Here is a 22,325-nt window from a genome sequence, read left to right as displayed (position 1 = left end):
AGTGTTAAAGTTAAACTGACCAAACAACAAATTAACAAATCTTTACATGTGAAAATATTTATTTGTTAATTCGTTAATAATTCTAAAATTACTATGTAAAAACTAAGCCATAAACTAAGTGAAAATATATAAATATATAAATATATATATATATAGCTAAAAGAGACCCCTCTCTGGCCGAAGCGGTGTGACGTCACGTTCCCACAATGCACGCGCTCTTGAACTCGAGTGCTGCTGCTGCTGCCGCTGTGTTTAGAGGGAAAGAGCACAGGCCCCGAAAAAAACTACAGAAATACTGAAAAAAAATTCTACATTTAATAATTGTACACGTTTCCGACGGATTAAACCCGGGATGGCATAGCGACGATGTAGATGCAGCCTCAGAGCGCCTTTGGTGATGAGAAAGAGGAGCACAAAGTGGACTTCTGCGGTGCTTTAAAGTTTTGGGGGTGAGCGCGAGACTGTTTGTAATGCACCCTTCCATAGACTGAGCTGGAGCTGGAAATAGTGCAGCATAATCGCTTAGTTTTAGCGTTTAGTCGTCAAAAAACAGGGTTTTTGTCGAGTTAGAATTGATAAATATTGCTTCGACTAATTTGTTATAGCTAAGACAATGTTAAAAGTCTGATGTTGCCCGAACAAACAGCTTAGCTATGTAAAATAAGTTGTTTTTCTGGGGTTTAATGATCTATAATTAGCAGAAATCATCTGGATCACCCATCCTGGAAACTAAATCCATGCTTTTGCTCTGTTATTTTTATTTATTGCCCGGTATTTTTATTATTGTGCTCTGATTGTGTGTGTGTGAGTGTGTGGCTGCATGGTGAAGCGGGTGATGGTGGTGTCTAATGCAGCCTACAGGCTTCTGCTGACTAAGAAAAGAGCAAAGCCTTTCCTAAAAGATTAAAATAGTCAATACGTGTGTAATCCTTCACCTCTCGCTTTTATTCCTATTTGCTGTTTCTAATAGTTTTAAAAATCTAAATAAATGTGAGGGACACATTTGTAGACAATATTCGATAGTAAGGATTTAATAATTGTCAAATTATTCAGTTTATAATGTAGATTATATAAGATATAATAATATTTTTCTTGTGATCATTTATTTTAGTTTATTTTTTAATGTTGAGTTTGGAATAATGCTAATAAAATGACCTCCTTGCCAAGTGCCTTAAAAAAAGTTATTTTTAAGTTAAACATTTATTTAAGTTAATAATGTTATGCAGTATATTTTCTTCATGTGTGTCAGTTTGTACTTTTTATTTTTTTTTATAGGTGTTTGATAACTTAATTTGATATTAAACATATAAATAAACCTTGTGGGATTGTTAACAATTAACCAAAATGATAAATTTGTCCTAGCAAAGGTGCTGTGATTATCACTGATGTTGCACTGTTACTTATTCTTTAGTGTATTTTCTTCACGATTTAACAGCAGTCTTTTAAAATATCATTCTAAATAAATCTTGTTAAATGAGATTTTAATCATATTTAATAATACATAAGTTTAATTTAAAACAGTGAATATTTTGAAAGGAAGGGAGATTTAGAATGTAGTGTGTGTGTGTGTGTGTGTGTGTGTGTGTGTATATATATATATATATATATATATATATATATATATATATTAGAATTTATATACTTTTCTTGCAATACATGCCTTTTATGAATTTTATTTTTTCAAAATCTGATGCGCTTTTTGGAGTAATACAACCACTACTACTTTCTTCTTTTTAGTATAATAAAAAGTGAGTTTTAAAAAAAGTGAGTTAAAAATGTAAGAGTAAGTTCGCAAAAGTTTGCAATGTTTGTGAGATTGAACTTAAAAGTAAGTGAAATGATCAGTTAGTCCTGTCAGAAAAGTCAGTCAGTATTCAGCTTTGGTATTTATGCAGTACACCACAGGACCAAAGGATGTAATTTAGTTGTTTATTTTTTTCCATCAACATAATTTCATTCTAATTTTTACAACTGTTTAATTCACATTATTGAATGCAAGCATACCCACTAGTGGTCTGTCTATAGATGCATGTCACAGTATTTTATTGCTGTCTGAGACAGAATCTTTCATCTTTGGAATTGTATCTTTTACAGAGTAAGGAAACACCTTTTTAACTTTCTGTGAATTTGATTCCATGTTAAAAAGAAATCCAAATAATTGTGAAAACCTTTTGTTGATCAGTTAGTTGTACACATGTACACATCAGGTATAAGGGTAGATGGCCTTTTTCAAATTTATTGGGGGGAAGAAAAAAAAAGACAAAAGTCAATAAAGCAAAAGTGGTCAGTTTCTGTACCCAAGTTAATCACTGATTCTGTAGAAAAATTAATTCAGATTGATTTTAAAATTGTTAATTATGTCCGTAGTATAATTGCGTTTTAGCATGTAGGGGTCACCCGCTTCAGAAAGCAGGTTGTGGGTTAGTAACTCAAACAAGGTTTGTGGCTGAATGGAAACTTTCTTAGCTCTCTGTCTTGCGCAACAGCTACTTATTGTGTCTTTGTGTTTTTGTATAGGACTGAATATGCACAAGGCCTACCTACCATCTGAAGAGCAGTTCCGTAGCAGAGTTGGATCACTGGTATGTGGGGAGGGGTTTACTACTTTCCTAATGTCTTATTGAATCATGAATTTGAAATATCACGTTTTATTTAATTGAATGTTTGTTTCCTTATGTTAGTACAGATAAAGCAGTGTAGATCTTATTATGTCCATAATTACGTGAAATAAAATACTAGAGATAAAACACCACCATTTATTCTTATCTTTTCTGATCCTGATACTGAAGTCATGGGTATTAATGGAAGCCCACTTCCTTCACTTAAAATAATAAAATAAATATTACATTTTGAGATACTAAATCATAATGAGGTGCTAATGTTATGTCATTACTTTGAGATCCTTTTTTGTTATTGAGACGTTTTTAAAATTGTATGATTTTTTTTGAAGTGATGGTAATGGGCTTTCTACATTATTGGATCAAATGGATTTTTTTTGAACTGCTAAGGTTCACACACATCCAAAATAATTGCTAAACATGAGTGTGCGTAATCCCTGTAGTGCACTTACTGGTTCTACTTCCTCTTTTCTTAGATGTTCAGGATATGAGACAATGTTTCATGGGAAGGACCATCTAAACAGCCACCTACAGACCCATGACTCCAACAAGCAGGAGCTGCAGTGTGAAGAGTGCGGCAAACACTACAACACTCGCCTGGGTCTGAGACGGCATGTGGCCACCCATACCACCTCGGTCAGCGGAGATCTAACCTGTAAAGTGTGCCGTCAGGTTTTCGAAAGCATGCCGACTCTACTCGAGCACCTGAGCACTCATACCGGTCGGCCTCCTCCGGGCGGAGTAGTGCGGGAGAGAAAACACCAGTGCGAGCGATGTGGCCGTCGCTTCTTCACCAGGAAGGATGTGAGGCGCCATGCGGTGGTGCACACGGGCAGAAGAGACTTCCTGTGTCCTCGCTGCGCCCAACGTTTCGGCCGACGTGACCACCTCACCCGCCACCTCAAGAAAAGCCATGCCCAGGAACTGGACGTCCTCACCTCCGTGCCTCCTAGCATTGTGAAAGAAGAGCCGAGCCCCACCATGTGCTCTGGCTCTCCTAAGGATGCCTCAGAAGCGTTTGCCATGGGCATGTTCAACCCTCAAGGCCTGCAGAGTTCCTCTACCTCAGGGGTCAGTCACCATCATTCTTTAGTGCCTGGCCCTCTGCCCAGCCCGATGGGTGTGGGCTGCTACCTTGAGCCAAGCAAGCACCAGCCACCACAACAGTACCAAGAAGCTCACAGATACCAGCCTGGCTCCGCTACCTCGTATCTGAAGGCGGAGATGGAGAACTTCTTGACAGAGCTCCAGTGTGGGCCAATGCCACCACAGGCTTCGGTTGCAACCACCACCTCCAGACCTGGAGACCTTCTCCCAGAAAGTCTAGGAGGTCAGGCCGCCCACTTCACCCTCAGGAACTCCGCCTTTGCCACAGCCGAGCCTTCACCTCCTGCTGCTAACATGGACCTCTCTCACCTCTTGGGCTTCCTGCCCTTCGGCCTGCCGCCGTACAGCGCACCATTGAGCTCAGGAGGCCTCGTGATGGGATACTCCACCACCACTACAGCCGGGTCCCCAACCTCTACCTCTCAGCTCTCCGGGCCACTTACCTCATTTCAACCGCAGCCGCTGCACGAGCCTCAAGCCTCAGGGCATTTAAACCAGCTGTCTGGTTTCTCTCCTACTCTACCTCGATTCCATCAGGCCTTTCAGCAGTAACGCTGATCGGATCCTTCATGTTTCTGCCTCAACGAATTGAGAAGATCCTTTGTATCATTGCCAAATGGCTTATTCATTTAACGCAGTGTACTTGTTGAAGTTGTTTGGGGTTGACTCGTACATTGCAGAGACTGCTCGTCTGGATTCTGTAGAATAAGATGATTTGTGAGAAATTTGCTCTAGTTTGAATAGAGGTTGTTTTTGTTTTGTTTTTTTAGAGTAGTTTTGAATATTAGATTAGATTTTCTGTTACTTAGTAGGTCTTCCCTATATCGGATTGTAGTGATTTATGATTTTATTGACATCCATTTACAGAGAAATCAACATTGAATGAATCTGAAGAAATACCTCGAAATATTCTTTTGGAAAAAAAAGATTCACAGTGTTCTCCATTGTAAAATGACGCACTTTTTCAGGTCAGAAGCACTTCTTTGACTAAAGGTCATTTTGAACTGTGGTCTTATTTACATCCCGAACTCGCAGCCTTTACACACCACACATAACCTACCTCTTTTAGTGGCTCCTCTTTAGGAGAACTATGATTATTGACTAGAGAAGCAAAAAATGAATCCCCATGTGAAATAGTGTGTGTAGAGAACTTTCAACGGGGACTTTTAGAGTGCCTTTCATTAGTAATGAAAGTAAGAGAAGTAAGTCATGAGAAGATTAGAGTGAGGCGTTAGCAAAAGTTAGCATATTCATATTGTTTTTATCCTTTTAGGGAAAAGTTAAAAAGGTGCTGTAGCGTTCCGCACGTTGCTGATATATGGAACGACGATAATGAGTGAAGACAACTTGGCTTGTCTTGATTCCTGTAGCTCTTCATTTGTCTCTGTTCATTCCATAGAGTTAAAGATGTAAAGACCCCAAATGCAAATATGTGTTTGCTGTTTCTGATATTGAGAATGATAGGCCTACTGCAATGTGACATTAACCTACTGTTCAAGATGAAGAAGCTGGGGGCTCAGTGGTTCAGTAGACGCTGACCTTATGGCCCAAGGATCATGAGTTTGAATCCCGGGAGAGAGGAGGAGTTATGCACATGGCCCGTTGTGCTCTCTCTGGCTCCGGCTGCCGATGGTGGGGCAGCATGGCCCGGGGTTCAAACTTTATCCTCGGTCCATGCTGCTTTCCCATCAGCAGCCTGAGCCTGAGAGAGCACAGTTGAGTGTATGGCACCCTCCTCATCACTCCCAATGTGATGCAGGCCGGCATAGGCGTCTGTTGGCTCGGTATCCAGTGCTTTCCCCCTCAAGGCTGTTGGCTGCCAAGTGATGCCTCAATGGCGGAGGTGGTGGCTAACTTTGCATGTATCGGAGGAGGCATGTGCTTGTCCTCACCCTCCTTGTGTCACAGGCATTTTAAGTAATAGGGGGGGGGGGTCTTGGTGATTGGGTTGGTTAATTGGCTCAGCTACAATTTTGGAAAAAATATGGCAATAAAAATAAAGAAGCGGATCTCAATTCCTGATGATGTGCTTCTCTAAGGATGTCAGAAGAACAGCCTTAGCTCTGTCGTTATGAGCTGAGGCATTGCAATTAGTTGATGTTTTTTTTCAAGAAATTTCCACCAGTGTTTCATACTTGTGCGTATTACGGTCGTTGAGATGTAAACAAAGTGGTTTGAGAGTGGTTTCAAATTAAATACTGAGAAGCTTACAGGTGACTTTATCCTGGTCGTGATGGGAATCAGAGGTTTTAATGTCTGGAACACACATATGTAGCAGTTTAATTTGCTATCCGAAATGGCAAGTAAACATTTTTTAACCACAGCGGTTCAAAGTTTTGCCATGCATGTCCCACTCCTCCCTGTATGTGTTTTAGAAATACTTTTTGGGCTACAACAAGCCTTTCCTAAATCATGGCATGGGATGGTTATTAAATGCATTAAAAATAGAATATAAATAAACTATATGGACAAAAATATTGGGACATCTGTTCAATGTTTCCCTGAAATCAAGGGAATTAAAGAGAGTTAATCTTGCTTGTGTTGGAGTAACTGTCTACTGTCCAAGTAAAAGGGTTTTCTACTAGATTGCAAACCATTGCAGTGAGCATTTGATTTTTACTCAGCAAAAAGAGTATTATTGAAGTCAGGTTGTTGGATGATCACCATCCTCAAATCATCCCTAAAGTATTGGATGGAGCACCAACCATCATTCCAGAAAACACAGTTCTTCCACTGCTCCACAGCTCAGTCCATGGGGGGCTTTATACCCCTCTAGCCCACACCTGGCATTAGGCAGCATGGTGCCAATAGGTTCATGTTTATCTGCTCTACAGTACAATACCTATGGTATTGACAATACTTCTCTACGGGGACTAGACAAGCTGTGGTTGCATTTGGGCATCTCTGTCAGCAATGGGTGCAATGTAAAGTAACTGAATGCATTCATTAGAAGGGGTGTCCACAAACATTTGAACATATGGTATATAGATGTATGGTTTCGGTCACAACCACTTTTATTAAGGTTCAACAGAGCATTTCACACCACTCTGGGTTACTTTGTTTACATCTTCTCAGTTTGATTATACAGAAATCAAATTAAGAGTAATCATTCAAAATCAGTGGAATCCATATTTAAGAATAATCCATTGCGGTTCTTGTTGCTGTTACTTTCTCCTCCAGATGTATCGCCATGATTCGGTGGCCTGTGCAGTTACTGTGAAACAGGGTTATGGCTGGTTCCATTCAGATCTAAAAATCAGAAAACATGGGAGAAGGATTCGGTTCATTCAGCTTGTACAGTGAAGCAAATGGCCCAAGCTGATACGGAAGACTGGAACCTAGCCTTACTGTGATATGTTCGGACTCAGACGTAACTACCTCAGAGCTGCACTCTGTGCACTGCTCTACATGTACTGTACTCACAGTGAGAGATTTTTTATGTGGGTATCTCACTGGAGTAAGATGATGTTTTACATCTTTAATATGTTTAACATGGGCGCTTGTTATGTTTCAGTTGGCCTTTTGTTCGGTTTTGTTTTACTAACATTTTGAGGAAGGGAAAGGTTGAGATCATTTAATGTACTTAGTATCAATTTCATGGATGACAGAGAAATAAAGCATCTTCTAGACATCAGTGTCTCCTCTGTCTTTTAACTGTTCTTAATGTATGTGTGCTTAGTGACATGAATTCAGGCACAGGGCGTTGATTCATAACCCAGATTAAATGACTTCTCCGACCTTCAGCATCTGTCCACTGGCCCGAATGTTCTTTTTTTTTTTACTGAGAGCTGGAGAAGCATGTTAAAGGCCGTGGTAATTGACTATGCTGCAGATGTACAGGCAGAGAATCAAGTAGAAAATCTGTTACCTTTTCCTTTAGTGCAGAGAGGAGTGCTAATAAGGTGACTGTAAACCATCTCTTATAAGAACAGATGGGAATTTCCAGTGCAGTAACGGCCTGTCTAGTATTATTTAGAGTTCTCCTGAGATCAACACCTGGTATGGTAAATCGTAAATGATGTATTATCTTTCTATGTAAATAAGTAACGTCCTCTACAGAGAAGCACTTGTATTTTAAGCATAATTATTTATTCACTTTATAAAAAAAAAAAAAAAAACTAACCGGAATATTACAGTATATAGCAGATTATACAGTGTGTGTATATGTGTATGTATGTGTATATATATGTGTGTGTGTGTATGTATATGTATGTATGTATGTATGTATGTATATATATATATATATATATATATATATATATATATATATATATATATATATATATATATATATATATAGCCTAACCTATTTACAGTGTCACCACTTAATCCACTACACTTCCATTACAGTCAAGTTGCAGATGCAGCGTTTCAGAGAGCATTATCTCTGGGTTTGATGGAAACTTTTATTATTTTATTTAGTTTTTAGCTTAATTATTGCTAATTTTATAATAGCAATAATAATAAACAGTTGGTTGGTGAATGAGGGGGGAAAGGCTCCTCTGAAGGTTCATTAGAGAATTTTAATGTAGTGCTACCAACACGTTCTCAGAAACATAAAAATGCAACATTCAAATACAGCTGATTCTCATCTCACCAATTCCTGATGTGATTTAGCTTATATGGGGAAAGAAATACCCCTTCCCATATAACTTCTACAACTACACCCATGTTAAATGGGCAGTTGTAGAAGACTACAACAGAAACACACTTTTCTGTTGAATTTATACAAACAAATAAAAAACGTATTAATAAATGTTGCAATAGATGTTGTGCAGTTTGCAATAGAATTATACATAAAATACGTTTTATTTTTCAAATGTAATTGTTTATTTCATGTAAGTCTCCACAAATTACATGTACAACACATTTATGGCGGTTGTTCCTGGACATTGCTTAAGACAATATGGACCAAACTAGCAATTCTCTATTGAAAAGCCCTTATTGAAAAGGCTTAAACTGGGTAGAGGAAACTGGTCCATAGTGTTTACTTTTCCTTTAGCCGCTCATGTACAATACAGTGCATGTAACTTAATATGGTTGCTAGTATTTAATTTGACTAAACTTAGGCTAGCATTAAACATAATGTTTACTCTTCCTTTTGGATGTACAAGACACTGTGGGATTTTGGACGCTGGACTTTTACCGTCACCAATAGGATTAAAGCACTTCTGATAGCATGGTAGAATTACATGTGTATACGAAATAAGGGTTCCCCTTAAGTGTAGCTGTACAGCACATAGCTCAACTGTTCACATAGTATATACCAGTATATATACCAGGATCTATACCAGAGGTCTTTAGATATACCAGCTGGGATAGCTCTCCAGGAGCAGGGTTGGAGACCACTGACAGTGTTGGTTGTACCTGTAGGTCTGGTAACGTACTAGATATTGAATAAATCTGATCTTGGACAAAATCAGCAATGATAAGTAAGAATTCAATCTAAAGAAATGTTTGTTGGGGGAATCTTTTCTGTTACTATTGATAACAGCGTTGGGGTTCGATACCCGGGCTTGGCAAGGCCCTTCACCTTCAATGCTCCCCAGGCCCAGCAGTGATGTCTGCCCACAGCTCACTGTGTGTGATCACTGCATCAGTGTCCAACACTAATGGTGAATATGGTTGTCTTGTCTTGTTGTACTTCTCTAACAGAAAAAACTTCTGCAGGTCAGTATAACTTTAGGACAAGGATTATTGACCCCCTGTGCTGAGCTTAAAAACAGATCCAGATCTCATCAGAACAGATAAAGCAGGAGAAGATAAATCCAGTAAACAGGAGAACCAAGAGCTTCTCATTCTGAAGAAAGAAAGTAGTGAGATCTTGTCGGTGAGCTAGTCTGAAGAACAGAGCTCGGTTCCTCCAGGGTTCTCCTGGACGCCCCCCAGTCCAGCCAGCACAGCGTGGAGGATGTGTTCAACTCCATCATCATCAGCAGCAGCAGCAGCACTGATTTACCATCATTAAGCCCTGATTTACCACCAAACCAGGTGTTGATCTGAGGAGAACTCTAAATAACACTAGACTCCATGAGAGAGGAGAACCTTGGAGATGTTCTAATGAGGAACCCAGTGATGGAGAACCACCACCACCACTTTGTGAACTAATGTCATTCGTATTACTTTGAATTTTTCACTGAGTTATTAAACACTTTCTGCTAAGATAAAGAGGTGGGGAACACTTTTGCACAATACTGTATGTGAGGTGATATTCAGGGTTATTTATATACACACACACAAACGCAGGCATAAGGTAGGACGACTAAGCTAGGCAGGAAGGAAATGGCAGGCGAAGGACCCAGTGTTGCTTTCCTCCTCCATCATCATCATTATTATCATTACTATTCTTCACTTTATCTCTAATTTGACCTAAACATGGTTCAGTTTTTCGAGTAACGTTTATAGTTTTCTATCCCACCGACGTGTGAACTTGCTTGCTAATGATTTACGGTTAGAAATCTGGTGTTTTTAGCGCGGACATGGCAGACGAGGCTCTCTTCCAGTTCCTCCATAATGAAGTGATCCAGTATGTGAACAGCGCAGAAAGCGGAGAGACAGTAAGACCTCAACACTAATAATACATTAAAGCTGGGTACCGACTAATAATCAGCCTAATGCCCCTAACATAAGCTGGTTATGGTGAAAATGTGGTTGCTAAATTCTGCTTTACGTGGTTTTGTGCTCAGGAAAATGGACGGTGTGTTTCCAAGCTGGAAAACATGGGATTCCGTGTAGGACAAGGACTGATTGAAAGGCAGGTCCCCTTAACTTGTCCCTAATCTAGAAAACTCACTATCCCTTCTTCTAAACCTTTTTAATAAGGATTTAGGATGTGGGCTTCTGAAAATACATGATCATAGTCAATCAATACTCAATATCAATTAAACCATGTGAATCATGTGACTATTAAACTGCATGTTCAATAGTGTTAGTGGTTTTATATAATGAGTTATAGGAGTTAGTATATAGTCAATATAAATATGCTTTGTAATGATTTCATGGTTAAATATTACCCATGTTAAAAAAAATCAAATAATAATAATAATAATAATAATAAAACAAAACAAAACATGAAGCCCTGGTTCCTGTCGCACCTCTGTGAACTCGCTGTAGACTATACGCTTCTCTTAAACAGAGCATTTTACACCAGACCCACTCTGAAAGACTTAAATTGTGCAGAAATTGTTCCTTACTCTCATATTCCCCCTATCTACAACCCCCTCATATCTGATATATCGGATGATGAGGTCTAAGACAACCATATTCACCATTAGTGTTGGACACAGATGGAATTTGACTTCCGCCTTTAACCCATCTGTGCAGTAAACACACACACACACACACACACACACACACACACACACACACACACACTGGCAGTGAGCACACATGCCCAGAGCGGTGGGAAGCAGGAGAGGGTGAATGGTCTTGCTCAAGTGCCCAGCGGTGGCAGGTTGCCAAGCCCCAGTATCGAACCCACAACCCTGTCATCAATTGCACGGTGCACTGACTGCTGAGCCACCGCTGCCATCAATGTCATGCAAAATTTTGCAAATGGCAACTTTATAAACAATAAACAGTGAAATAGACGGTTATGTTCTGTATTTAAGGGAGTGTTTTGTTTGTATGAAGGGAAAGCTGATTGTTATTACTGTCTTCATAGGTTCACCAAAGACACAGCACGTTTTAAGGACGAGCTTGATGTCATGAAGTTCATCTGCAAAGATTTCTGGACCTGTGTGTTTAAGAAACAGATTGATAACCTGCGAACAAACCATCAGGTACGTGCACAGTGGTTGTTTTGCGCATACTGTGTGCTCGTTCCGTTCTGACCACATTTCTAGGTTTCATAGCTCACTGCAGTTTGCATATGCATCTATGGGTGTTACAGAAGACACATTAAATGATCCCAATGTATTTATTGTAATTATTTCAAAAAAAGAGCTCCTTCAGTAAAACCACTATAGCTGAAGTGCACTTGTAAAGCCGGGTGTCCTAAATGTGAACTTCCATGATATGATTAGACAGTTACTATGAAAATAACAGTGAATCTCAACATAGTATAGTAGGGTCATTTTATTCACTATGTATACACACGAAGTGCACCTATGTGGTAAGAGAAGCTGATATACTTAACAATGAGTGTAGAAACAAGGTGGTGGTATTAATGTTATGGCTGATTGGTGTAAATGGCATGTGGTTTGTAATGTGTCTTTTTGTTGCTCAGGGTATTTACGTCCTACAAGATAACAAGTTCCGGTTGCTGACCCAACTGTCTGCTGGTAAACAGTATCTGGAGCATGCCCCAAAGGTACACATGTATAGATGTTTAATACTTCTGGATTGGAAACCAATCCTAATATGGGGCTAGAGGTTAAAAATTCATCATTTTCTCTTCTTAGATGGGTTTATAGCAGATAAAGTAAGTAGTAACTGCTAACTTTTTTTTTTTTTAATTAAAAAAACTTTCCTGAGTACTAAAGTAACTTTTACTGAATGATATTTCTTAGAATAAAATTAGAACATTAGATTTTGCCATTGAATGACTAATTCCTTTTTTTTATGTTTAATTTTTGTTCAATTGGTAACATTTAGTTATTAATAACTACTGACTGGTAGTTTGCTATTTGTTTCCTCATCTGCAGTATTTGGCGTTCACCTGCGGCCTGGTGAGAGGAGGACTGTCTAATCTTGGTGTGAAGAGTATTGTCACAGCGGAAGTGTCCATCATGCCTGCTTGTATGGAAACCTTTTCTTTCTATCTGTTTCTACACACACACACACACACACACACACACCATACAATCTACTGTGTTTCTGAATCTTGTCTGAGATACCACCAAAGACCTTGGAGTCCCCCAGGAGTACTTATTAGGGCAAGGCCTAACTCTACATTAAGCGCTACATAAGAGCACCACATAACTGTCATAAATATAAATGCAGTGTTTGAGCTGATCACTGTTTCCTCTTGAATAGATCAGTTGTTTGATATGGGCTGGAACTGAACTCAGGAAAAGGCTAGTGACCGCCTGCTTTTAGTTCAGTTTGACAGACTTTGCTGTTCTCACTGTTCTCATTCTCTTTCCAGGTAAATTCCAGGTCATGATCCAGAAGATGTAAAGAAGAACAAAATAATATATACTGTTCATATTTGTCTCTTTTGCCTGTTTTGTTGCTTAATGATTTTTTTTCCATAAAAACACTTGAAAATTCCTTGCATGTAAAGTCTAGCATGTTGAGGTCCTGTTTTAATTTGTACATCTTTGATTTATAATGGCTTTTACACTTTATTTACTGATTATATCGTATAAATCATGTTTACACTAAGTATCATTAAAATTCTAGCAAATTGCAGCTTTATCCCATGTGATTATTTACAAGTGCAGATTTATTACATGTTTAGCAATGAAATCCAGTGACGTTTGAGGTTGGCTTTGTTTTTCATTTGCTGTACTTTCATTTGCTGGATACTACTGGTGAAAGGCTGTACACTATGTGCCTTTTTATTAAATGTGTGAAGTACAGCAATTGTGAGCCTATTTTGCTATATGGACAAAAGTATTTGGACAATTGCTCATGTCAATAACTTTACTATTACCCCTTGACAATTAGTAACATAAGTAGGTTTTCATTGAAACATCAACAGAAATACATAACATGAATAAAAACACAACAAAACACAAAATGTACTACTTGTGAAATCATGAACATATCGTCTTGAACATATGAACTACAGTATATCATAAAAGAAAAGTGATTTAACCATTTTAACTATAACTAAAGCAATTATAGTGGCCCATACCTCAATTACTTACTCTCACACTATATACGTTGCACATTGGTTTCATATTAGTTACCAAATCATTTAGTTACTGAATCCTTCATAGTAGATAGTGAATCATTTGCAGCAGTTACTGGATCCCTTCTAGTAGATACTGAATCATTTGCAGCAGTTACTGGATCCCTTCTAGTAGATACTGAATCATTTGCAGCAGTTACTGGATCTCTTCTAGTAGATACTGAATCATTTGCAGCAGTTACTGGATCTCTTCTAGTAGATACTGATTCATTTATTTCAGTTACTGGATCCTTTCTAGTAGATACTGAATAATTTATAGTTACTGAATCCTTTGTAGAAGTTACTGGATCCTTTCTAGTAGATACTGATTCATTTATATCAGTTACTGGATCCTTTCTAGTAGATACTGATTCATTTATATCAGTTACTGGATCATTTCTAGTGGATACTGAATCATTTATTTCAGTTATTGGATCCTTTCTAGTGGATAGTGAATCATTTATTTCAGTTATTGGATCCTTTCTAGTGGATACTGAATAATTTATAGTTACTAAATCCTTTGTAGAAGTTACTGGATCCTTTCTAGTAGATACTGATTCATTTATATCAGTTACTGAATCGTTTACAGCACACACTAAATTATTTATCGCAGTTACTGAATCGTTTATACTACACACAACCCATTAATAGTAGATAGTGAGTAAAATATCGTACAATTACATCTCAAATTAAGCCTCACGGTGTTAAACGCTGTAAATGATAAACAGGCGTACACGAGGGCGCCATGCTGACTGTTATGTATGGATGTCGTGACAATAGAGTTGCATTTTTCTAGGGGAAACAGGCGTGCAATATTTAAACATATTTATTTACAGACGTTTAGTCTTCTTTAAAATACCCATGAGAATATTATTATTACTGTCTTTAATTTTATTAAAAATACTGACGCTTGTTGTTAAATGCCCTGTGTGGCGAAAAGACAGTCACGTGATTTAACGGTGGCAGACACGTCAGAACACGCCGCGGCCAATGGGAGAGCGAGCTCGCTGTGATTGCTCTGCGATTGGCTGATTTTTAAACGCAACGCCAACGGCGCTGATATTCAAACGCTGTTTGGCCATTTGGCGAAGTCCGCTCTGTGGGATTCGTTGGAGGAGGAGAAATAGTTCATATTTTCTTTATTTTTACGCGTTTATATTCGGTTTGGGACCGAAGAATACATATTCGAAAGGTATGTAGAGCTTAGAGATTAGTTTAACTCTAAAATCATGCAGATTTGATGTAGATAATGTTAGTTTATCACTTCCTTTAGCTACCCTGACTAATAGCTAGCTAGCGTAAACCTAGCTATAGCTATAGCTAGCTAACTGACTGCCTGCCTGGTTCCCAGCTTAGTGCTGGTTTATTTGATATATTGGTTAATATAAGCTCAGGATATCTGAGGAAGATAATTAATAAATGAGTATTTAATATTAATGTATTTGCAGGCGTCTTTTTAAGCGTTTGAAGATGGACGTGCAGCAGCAAGGCGACTCTGCTGATCCTTATGCCTACGACGCCCCGAACCATGTGATGTGTGATTTTGAGTTGGATCGAGAAGATAATGCAGATCAGTGGTTTGGTAGGTAGCTATTTTGGCTGTCTAGTGCCTTTATCTCTGTCTGTGCTGTATTTAGCTACATTTCTTCTGAATTGGTGTAGCTAGTTCCTCCATCTTCCTCATCCAGGTCTATCAGACATCCTACAGTTGTGTCTTTGTCTGACTCTGGTAATAAAGCTGTTCCACCCAAAAGCTATCTCTATCTTCATCCAGATAAACAGCTACATCTGCCTTCTTGAGTTTTCATGCCCTAGTGATAAATGTATAGGCACTTCTGTGTATGTGTATGTGCATAATTTTTAAAAGGACAAATGTTATGTTCTTTTCCTTGATGTCTGCCAGAAGATGCAGATCAAAGATAATGATCTAAACTTTATAATAATAAACTTATATATGCTAGCACCGTTCATACAGCAAAGATGCAGTACAAAGTTAAAACAGCATAGAGAAAAATTAAGTCAAGTAAAAAATTGAATGCTGTCAAATTTTAAAGCAATTAGATAAGGAGTTGTTAATTAAAAATTAAGTTGCAAAAATCAGCATATCAATATTGATTTCTCAGTTCAGGAGCAATAATAAATGGATTAAAAAGGTAAGTACAAGAAAGTGATGTGTTGAGGGAATAAGTAAATGAACCAACTCTAAAATAATGTTGATTATAAGCTTAATTAAGAATATAATTTTAGGAAGTTTAATTTATGCCTGCCTCAAATTCTTGGTGCTGTTTCACAGTTTGTATGTGTAATAGATAGGGCTACATGATATTTTGGAGAGAACACCAACTTTCATTTGTATGTCTGTGCTGTGTGTTGATAAAGACAAATTTTCATGAAGTGTCAGTGATCCTGTGCATCTCATGCATGCATTCAAGAATGCAGTAAAATTAATGATATGGAAAGTGGCTGTACGACTTGTCAAGTAGTACTTTTTTTTTTTTTTTTTAACTTGTCACTTCATTTTATTTGCCTTTCATGAGCTTGCATGTCCTGCAGTGTAACTACTGTGTGTGAATGTGTTGTAATGACAATGCTCTTACACTATTGTGCAGCTCTAGTAGTGAATGTGGGCTGATTGGGGTGGGTGGTGTTAAACAGACTAGCTATGGGGGACCTAACTGATTAATACATAAATTGATTAAACTTATTTACATGGAATATTTTTTTTTTTTAAGATCTTCTTGCCCCTAAAAATGGTGAAGTGGAGCCGCTCACAACCCCCCTTAGGAAACCATTTGATGGTACACATAATGAAGATCTGCCAAAGGCTGTAGTCACACCCATGGTCAAAGAAGGAACAGCAACCACAAGTAATTGTTTACTTATTTGTGTAAAATGCCTTGTTGATGCTGTCAGACCGGTCAAGTTATCTATGAAGTTATTCAGTCTTAAAGGAATGGTTAACAAGCGAGTTACAATTTGAGTTGACTTAATCGCTCATGGCATAGTTTAATTTGAGTACATAAGTTCGGAGTTTTTTAAGGAAACAGTATTTCACAAAAAGCCTTAATTGCCTTAATTTGTGTGCATCCAAGTTTTGCAGAATTTAACATTTTGGGGGGGTTAACTTTCACTAGAGATGGTGTTTACTTTAGTGTATTGGGCTACTAGAGGGATGAATAGTAACAGTAATGTTTTTTTTTTTGCTGTAGGTTTGTGATTTGTAGTGTAATTTGTCAACTAGCCTAATGGCTCATGCATTTGTGATGTTGTCTACCCTATTAAAAGTTGCAGAATCTCAGTTTTACATTTGTCCTATTCTTTTCTGAATTGCAAGGTTAACCCCTTTGTTTTCTTTTCTGTCCTTTCAGATCTTTCAAACAATGAAGCCACAGAACCACCGTCAAATATCGTGACGTCTTGGGGTAGCGGATCAACTGCAGCTCCGGCTCCTAGAACTAATGTTCCAGCACAGCCACGCAGGTACATGGCAGTCCTTCAAGTGAAAAATTGAAGTCAAAAAAGTTTTTAAACTGGGTGCTGAAGAAGCATGTTAAAGGCCATGTTGGCTATGTTGCAGATGTGCAAGTAGAGAATTACCTTATACTCTTATTCCTTTAGGTGACCTAAGAAATCTATTCAGTTTTTTTTCAACATTAGGAATGTTCTTACATTTTTCACAAATGCACCACAAACTACGTAAGAACGTCTTTGATTGTCTGGGTGGATCCAGTGTAGATGACATTTTCCTCCTACAAATGAACTGCTCCAGAGTTCCTTTGGGATCAGACTGAGATGACCTTTCTTGTCCTTCATTACTTCAGTCACTATAAATCAGCGTTATCTTTCTCTACAGGGTGTCAAAGCGTCCGGTGGTCAAAAATGACAGACCTCAGGCTCCTTCAACACCACCTGTGAAGAAGAAGCGCAGGTAAGTCCATGTCTGAGGTTCTGATACTTGAGTAATGTCTGTGGGTCCCTTAATCAGTGGTTCATCTTCCCACTTACAGAGTTGTTCCGACACCAAAAAGAACAGTTTTCCGTCAACCCCGGAGGTAAAAGTATTGGTGCACAGGGTTTATGTTGTGTAATGTGGCGTCACTGGTGACTCCATCTCCTGTGTAGTTTGGAACTCCTGGGCTGTATTCACATTACTAACCTTGGTTGCTTATTGTTTTGGTTGAATCTTGATGGCACATTATATGAAATAGTGCACTGTCAACTCTGGATCACCACAGCAGTTTATGCACATGAAGTGAGCAGACCAAATCCTGTAATGCACATCAATGTATGCATTTCCAGTCCTAAATGATTACTACTTTGGGCTTTCTGCAGGAGTTCCACAGGCCAAAGGCCAGTTCGCCCCAATGCTGTTGCAGCCAGGAGGAGCATCAGACAAAAGAACAAGGCACCTGTTCCCTCTGTTGCCGCTGCTGTGTCTACCTCCACTGCTAATCAGTAAGTGATGATATGGACCCAGCTTTCCATCTTCAGTGGTACTGGAATTTTGCTAAATGATGTACAATGCAAATATGCTCATACAACTACTTGCCCTGTTTTATCAAGAGTAATGTGAAGGCTGATATCATTTTTATAAAAAAAAAAATTCTGGCTTTAGTTACTAGTGCATCATTCCTTAAACCTGCATATTTTACCTGCAGGCAGAGGAGCACAGAGCAGCAGGAGCTTGAGCGTATTGAGGCTCTGCAGAAGGAGGTTGCTGAGCAGCGCAAGAGGAACGAGGCCAGCTACAAAGCTGCACTGGCTGGCAGTGAGTATACGACAACCTCCTATTCTTAAAATTCAGTTCCAGTCTTTAACAGTTAATTTGGGTTCATTTTAATTATGAAAAATGTGCAGAATATGATGTGTTTTTTTTTTTTTTTTTTTCTTCAGCTGTTTTAATTGGGGGCATGTAAGCTTAACTTCATATTGACTTTGTAGGTCACCCTCCGAAGAAGCAGGTCCTGTCCACCACCATTCCCAAAGAGTTTAACTTCCGTTCGGATGGTAGGCTGAAAAACCAGGCGGATGTTACAGATGCTTCTTACAAAGAGCGTAACTTTGCTTCTCAACTGCGCAAACACCCTGCCTCCCCTGTGAGTATTGTGCCTTAAAAGCGACTTTAAGACAATCCTATACATATGTGGTGATGCAAGCAGAATAACTACTAAATTGAGCAGTTTTAGACTCTTTGGTCAGGGATGTCTTGTATGGAGGTGTAACTTGCCTCTTTCACGTTTCAGTTGAAGGCCCCAAAGGGTACCACAATCCCCAAACCCTTCAATCTCTCTACTGGAAATAAAAGGAAACACGAGGAGGGTGATGCTTACATGCCCATGGCCCAGCAGATTGAACAGTTTCAGAAACGCACTCCAGTCCGCTATCACCTGCGTAGTCGGCAGAGTCAAGACAAAGGTGAGGCAGTTATTAGTTTAGTGTTTTGGGTTGAGTTTGGCTTAATGGGTGCTGTAATCAGTCTAATGCTACTTTTTACTTTTGCTCAGATAACCTAATTTCTTGTACATTTTAAGAGAGATGGATGGATAGATGCCTACCTACATGCCTAATTTAATGTTTAGGTGTACAGTAGCCCAGTTAGCTCAACTTCCTTCCGTAATATAAATCTAGTCAGTTCTACAGTTTTTCATTATGTAATGGTGCTTAATTTTTTTTTTCTTAGGGCCATCACCAGTGAAGACTGACAAGCCTACAATCACCCATCCTCAGACTCCTCAGCTGCTAACTCGGCAAAGGAGCCGTCCTGTCATGGTGAAGAGCACTGCAGAGATTGAGGCTGAAGAAGTGGAAAAAATGCAGCAGTATGTACCTATGAATGTGTCCAAAACCTCTGTCTGTTTACTTGAAAACGTGATCCTATCAGCTCAAGGCCTTGTATAGCAAAGTGTTTTTTACATTACGGGGTGAATTTGCCATTATACTAACCCCCCCCCCCTTCACCTCTCCTCAGGTTTAAATTTAAAGCACTAGAACTTAACCGTAAAATCCTGGAAGCGGCTGTGGCTCCTAAGAAACCAGCTCCTAAAGAAGTCACCCGCCCAGAAGGTTTCCAGTTGGAGGTGGAGAAACGTCTGCAGGATCGTCATATCAGCAAAAAGCCAGAGGAGTCTGAAGACCACACCTTCCACTCCAGGCCCTTGCCAACTCGCATTCTGGAAGAAGTGGTGGTAAGGAAATATTTTAATTATATTTAAGTAGATTTGTGGCCTTTGACTGTCTTACTGGTTGTTTCTGACCATCTGTTTTATTCTACTCAGGGTGTCCCAGAGAAGAAAGTGTTGAATCCTACTGTCCCTGAATCTCCAGCATTTGCGCTCAAAAACCGTGTTCGTTTAGAACGCAAGACAGAAGAGGTATGGGCTGTGAGATGTGTGCTACAAGCTTCCCAATAATATGTTGAACTTTGGAGAGGTTTCAATGCTGTTTATAAACTTTCACACAGGTGAAACCTCCAGCACCTCTGAAGGCACTACCTGTGCCCCACTACCTACCTTTCAACCCCAAGCCTGCAGTTAAGAACCACGTAGAGATGTGCCCTTTCTCTTTCGAGCAGCGTGAGCAAGAGCGCAGAGCACAGAAAGAGAAGCGTTTGGAAGAGCTGAGAAATGAGGAGGTATGATTCCTCATCTCTAAGTGGATGTTGGTGCAGCTGTATCAGGCCTGTATCTGACATGTTTGTTTTGAGCTCCTTCATTTATGCGTGTGACATGCGTCTTCTGTCCAGTATGAGCAAAACACACCAAGCCTGAGCTCATGTTACACTGTTCTCGTTTCCCAGGTGCCCAAGTTTAAAGCTCGACCCCTGCCGGACTTCCATGAAGTGAATCTTCCAGAAAAGAAAGTGCTCGAACCCACCAAGCCTGCTCCTTTCAAGCTAGTAGTAGATGAGCGGGGAGCTACAAAGGGTGAACGTTGGGAGCAGATGGTAAATTTTCAAATCAAATGGATTGAATTTGATTGTTGGACTGTAGGGGGCTTTTGTGGAGGCTTTTTGGGGTGTTATCACTCCTTTCCTTTCCTTTCCTTAGGTAAAGGAGGAGCTGAAGCAGCAAGCTGAGGCAACATGCTTCAAGGCACGACCCAATGTCATCACGCACAAGGAACCTTTTGTACCAAAGAAAGAAAATCGCTCCATCCTGGGTATGTTTACATGTGGCATATCTGACCATGCACAAGGACTTTCTTACAATCCCTGTACACTTTGCTGCTGCTTCTTCCCCTTGGGTTTGTTAGCTGTGTTCATGTCCAGCTCTCTGCTCTGCTAACTTCACCTTATTTTGCTTTCTTCCAATTTCATCATTATTCACTTGACCACTATTCGGTCCTCTTTAAATCTTTTGGCACTTTTTCAAGCCAATACTACACTTTCTGCAGTTCCTGAAGGCTTCCAGCTGTCAACAGAGCGGCGAGCTAAAGAGCGACTGGAGTTTGAACGGGCGCTGAAGGAGAAAGAGGCCCTCAGGGCACAGGTGGAGGAGCAGCAGGCCAGAGAACGAGAAGAGCACGACAAGGAAGAAGTTGCCAGACTACGGCAAGAACAGGTATGCTGCAGGAAGGCCATGTTTGACGGCCAAGTTATTTAAGTGTGTATGAATAGCTGTCTTTGTTTTCCTGGGTTTTAATCTCGTGTTCTCTGCAGGTGCACAAAGCCCAGCCTATCCGCCGCTACAAACCCGTGGAGCTGAAGCACAGCGAGGCTACTCTCACAGTGCCCCAGTCACCCAACTTCTCTGACCGCTTCCGCATGTAAAGACTCATGGGCCTGAATTGTACATAATGTCTTTTTTGCTTTTATGGCTTTTTTAAATATTGCAAGGCTGTAAAATGATGCTTTTATAATTGCATACATAGAAAGCCCTAACCTTTTGACCTTCTGAGGCTATGTATTTTGCTGGTAAACGTGTACTTGCACACCTGTTTACATCTTTTCTATTATGTAAACTGTTGTACCATGTTTCCTTTCACTCATAATGTATATGTAGCTTCATCTTCAATCTTACTGTCTCCTGTTTTTTCTTTTTCAATAAATCTTTTTAAAAAGGAATAATGTGTGGATTTCTGCCCTGAAAGATCATAATCTGGTGTTCCTGATCTAGAGCATCTCGTTACAGAAAGGGTCTTGTGCCCCTCTTCTGAATTTAACTTTAAGTAGTTTAGTAGTGGCTTGTTTGTGTTTAATAACTTCAACAAGGGTTGTTTTGTTTTTTTAGGTGGTGCCACAGAAGAACCACCTAGTGCCAATTTGGTTCAAGGGGCTTTTAAAGAACCATATATTTGAAAGACTTTTTAAGGAAACAGCAAAACTGGTGGTTTAACAGCCCTTTCTATCACTTAAGTTTAGTTGTAACCTTTAGCACCACTTGCTTAATAGTGAGTAGGACCCACTTGTGCCATACAACTGATTTGATGCATAGACTCCAAGACCCCCTGCAGGTTTTCTGTGATAAGCTGGCACTGAGATGTTTGCAGCAGATCCTGTATGTTCTGTAAAGTGGGGCCTCCATGGGTCACATCAGTGGGCTTTAGTTGCCCATGACCCTGTTGCTAGTTCACCGGTTGTCCTAGAAAAGACCACTTTCAGTAGGTATTGACCAGTGCATACCAGGGTGGAAACCCCACAAGACCTGTCTGATGTTTTGTAGATGTTCTAACCCAGTCGTCCTGCCGTCAGAGTTTGGCCCTTGCCAAAGTGACTCAGATACTTTTGCATGCCCATTTTCCCTGCTGACTAATCTATCATACCC

The 22,325-nt window shown here is 39.5% G+C and overlaps 3 protein-coding genes across 5 annotated transcripts; all 3 read left to right on the top strand.

Annotated features, from left to right (window-relative positions):
- The first annotated feature begins 238 nt into the window (after positions 1-238).
- On the top strand, positions 239-4,464 carry plagx (pleiomorphic adenoma gene X). Its single transcript, XM_072696853.1, has 3 exons — positions 239-449; positions 2,518-2,582; positions 3,095-4,464. Exon 3 carries the CDS (start codon positions 3,114-3,116, stop codon positions 4,275-4,277), a length of 1,164 nt encoding a protein of 387 aa, XP_072552954.1. The 5' UTR covers positions 239-449; positions 2,518-2,582; positions 3,095-3,113; the 3' UTR covers positions 4,278-4,464.
- A 5,517-nt stretch (positions 4,465-9,981) lies between these two features.
- trappc6b (trafficking protein particle complex subunit 6B) lies at positions 9,982-13,249 on the top strand. Of its 2 annotated transcripts, XM_072696661.1 has the most exons (6): positions 9,983-10,282; positions 10,412-10,479; positions 11,389-11,506; positions 11,953-12,036; positions 12,371-12,464; positions 12,814-13,249. In XM_072696661.1, the coding sequence occupies exons 1-6, from the start codon at positions 10,205-10,207 to the stop codon at positions 12,843-12,845; spliced, it is 474 nt and encodes a 157-aa protein (XP_072552762.1). In that variant the 5' UTR covers positions 9,983-10,204; the 3' UTR covers positions 12,846-13,249. The 2 variants fall into 2 exon arrangements, with proteins under 2 accessions (XP_072552761.1, XP_072552762.1); XM_072696660.1 differs by having other exon boundaries at positions 9,982-10,282; positions 12,371-13,249.
- Positions 13,250-14,658: 1,409 nt separating this feature from the next.
- Positions 14,659-21,628, top strand: tpx2 (TPX2 microtubule nucleation factor). Of its 2 annotated transcripts, none has more exons than XM_072697035.1 (17): positions 14,659-14,755; positions 15,012-15,145; positions 16,296-16,430; positions 16,932-17,043; positions 17,417-17,491; positions 17,896-18,018; positions 18,222-18,331; positions 18,505-18,659; positions 18,807-18,978; positions 19,244-19,382; positions 19,532-19,748; positions 19,839-19,934; positions 20,024-20,194; positions 20,360-20,506; positions 20,610-20,721; positions 20,956-21,122; positions 21,221-21,628. In XM_072697035.1, the coding sequence occupies exons 2-17, from the start codon at positions 15,034-15,036 to the stop codon at positions 21,329-21,331; spliced, it is 2,154 nt and encodes a 717-aa protein (XP_072553136.1). In that variant the 5' UTR covers positions 14,659-14,755; positions 15,012-15,033; the 3' UTR covers positions 21,332-21,628. The 2 variants fall into 2 exon arrangements, with proteins under 2 accessions (XP_072553136.1, XP_072553135.1); XM_072697034.1 differs by having other exon boundaries at positions 20,935-21,122.
- The last annotated feature ends 697 nt before the right edge of the window (positions 21,629-22,325 follow it).

The sequence above is a fragment of the Salminus brasiliensis genome, chromosome 14 (genome assembly GCF_030463535.1).
Source record: "Salminus brasiliensis chromosome 14, fSalBra1.hap2, whole genome shotgun sequence".
Taxonomy (NCBI): domain Eukaryota; kingdom Metazoa; phylum Chordata; class Actinopteri; order Characiformes; family Bryconidae; genus Salminus; species Salminus brasiliensis.
The sequence above is the reverse complement of the archived record's forward strand: the minus strand, read 5'-3'. Positions and strand labels throughout refer to the sequence as shown.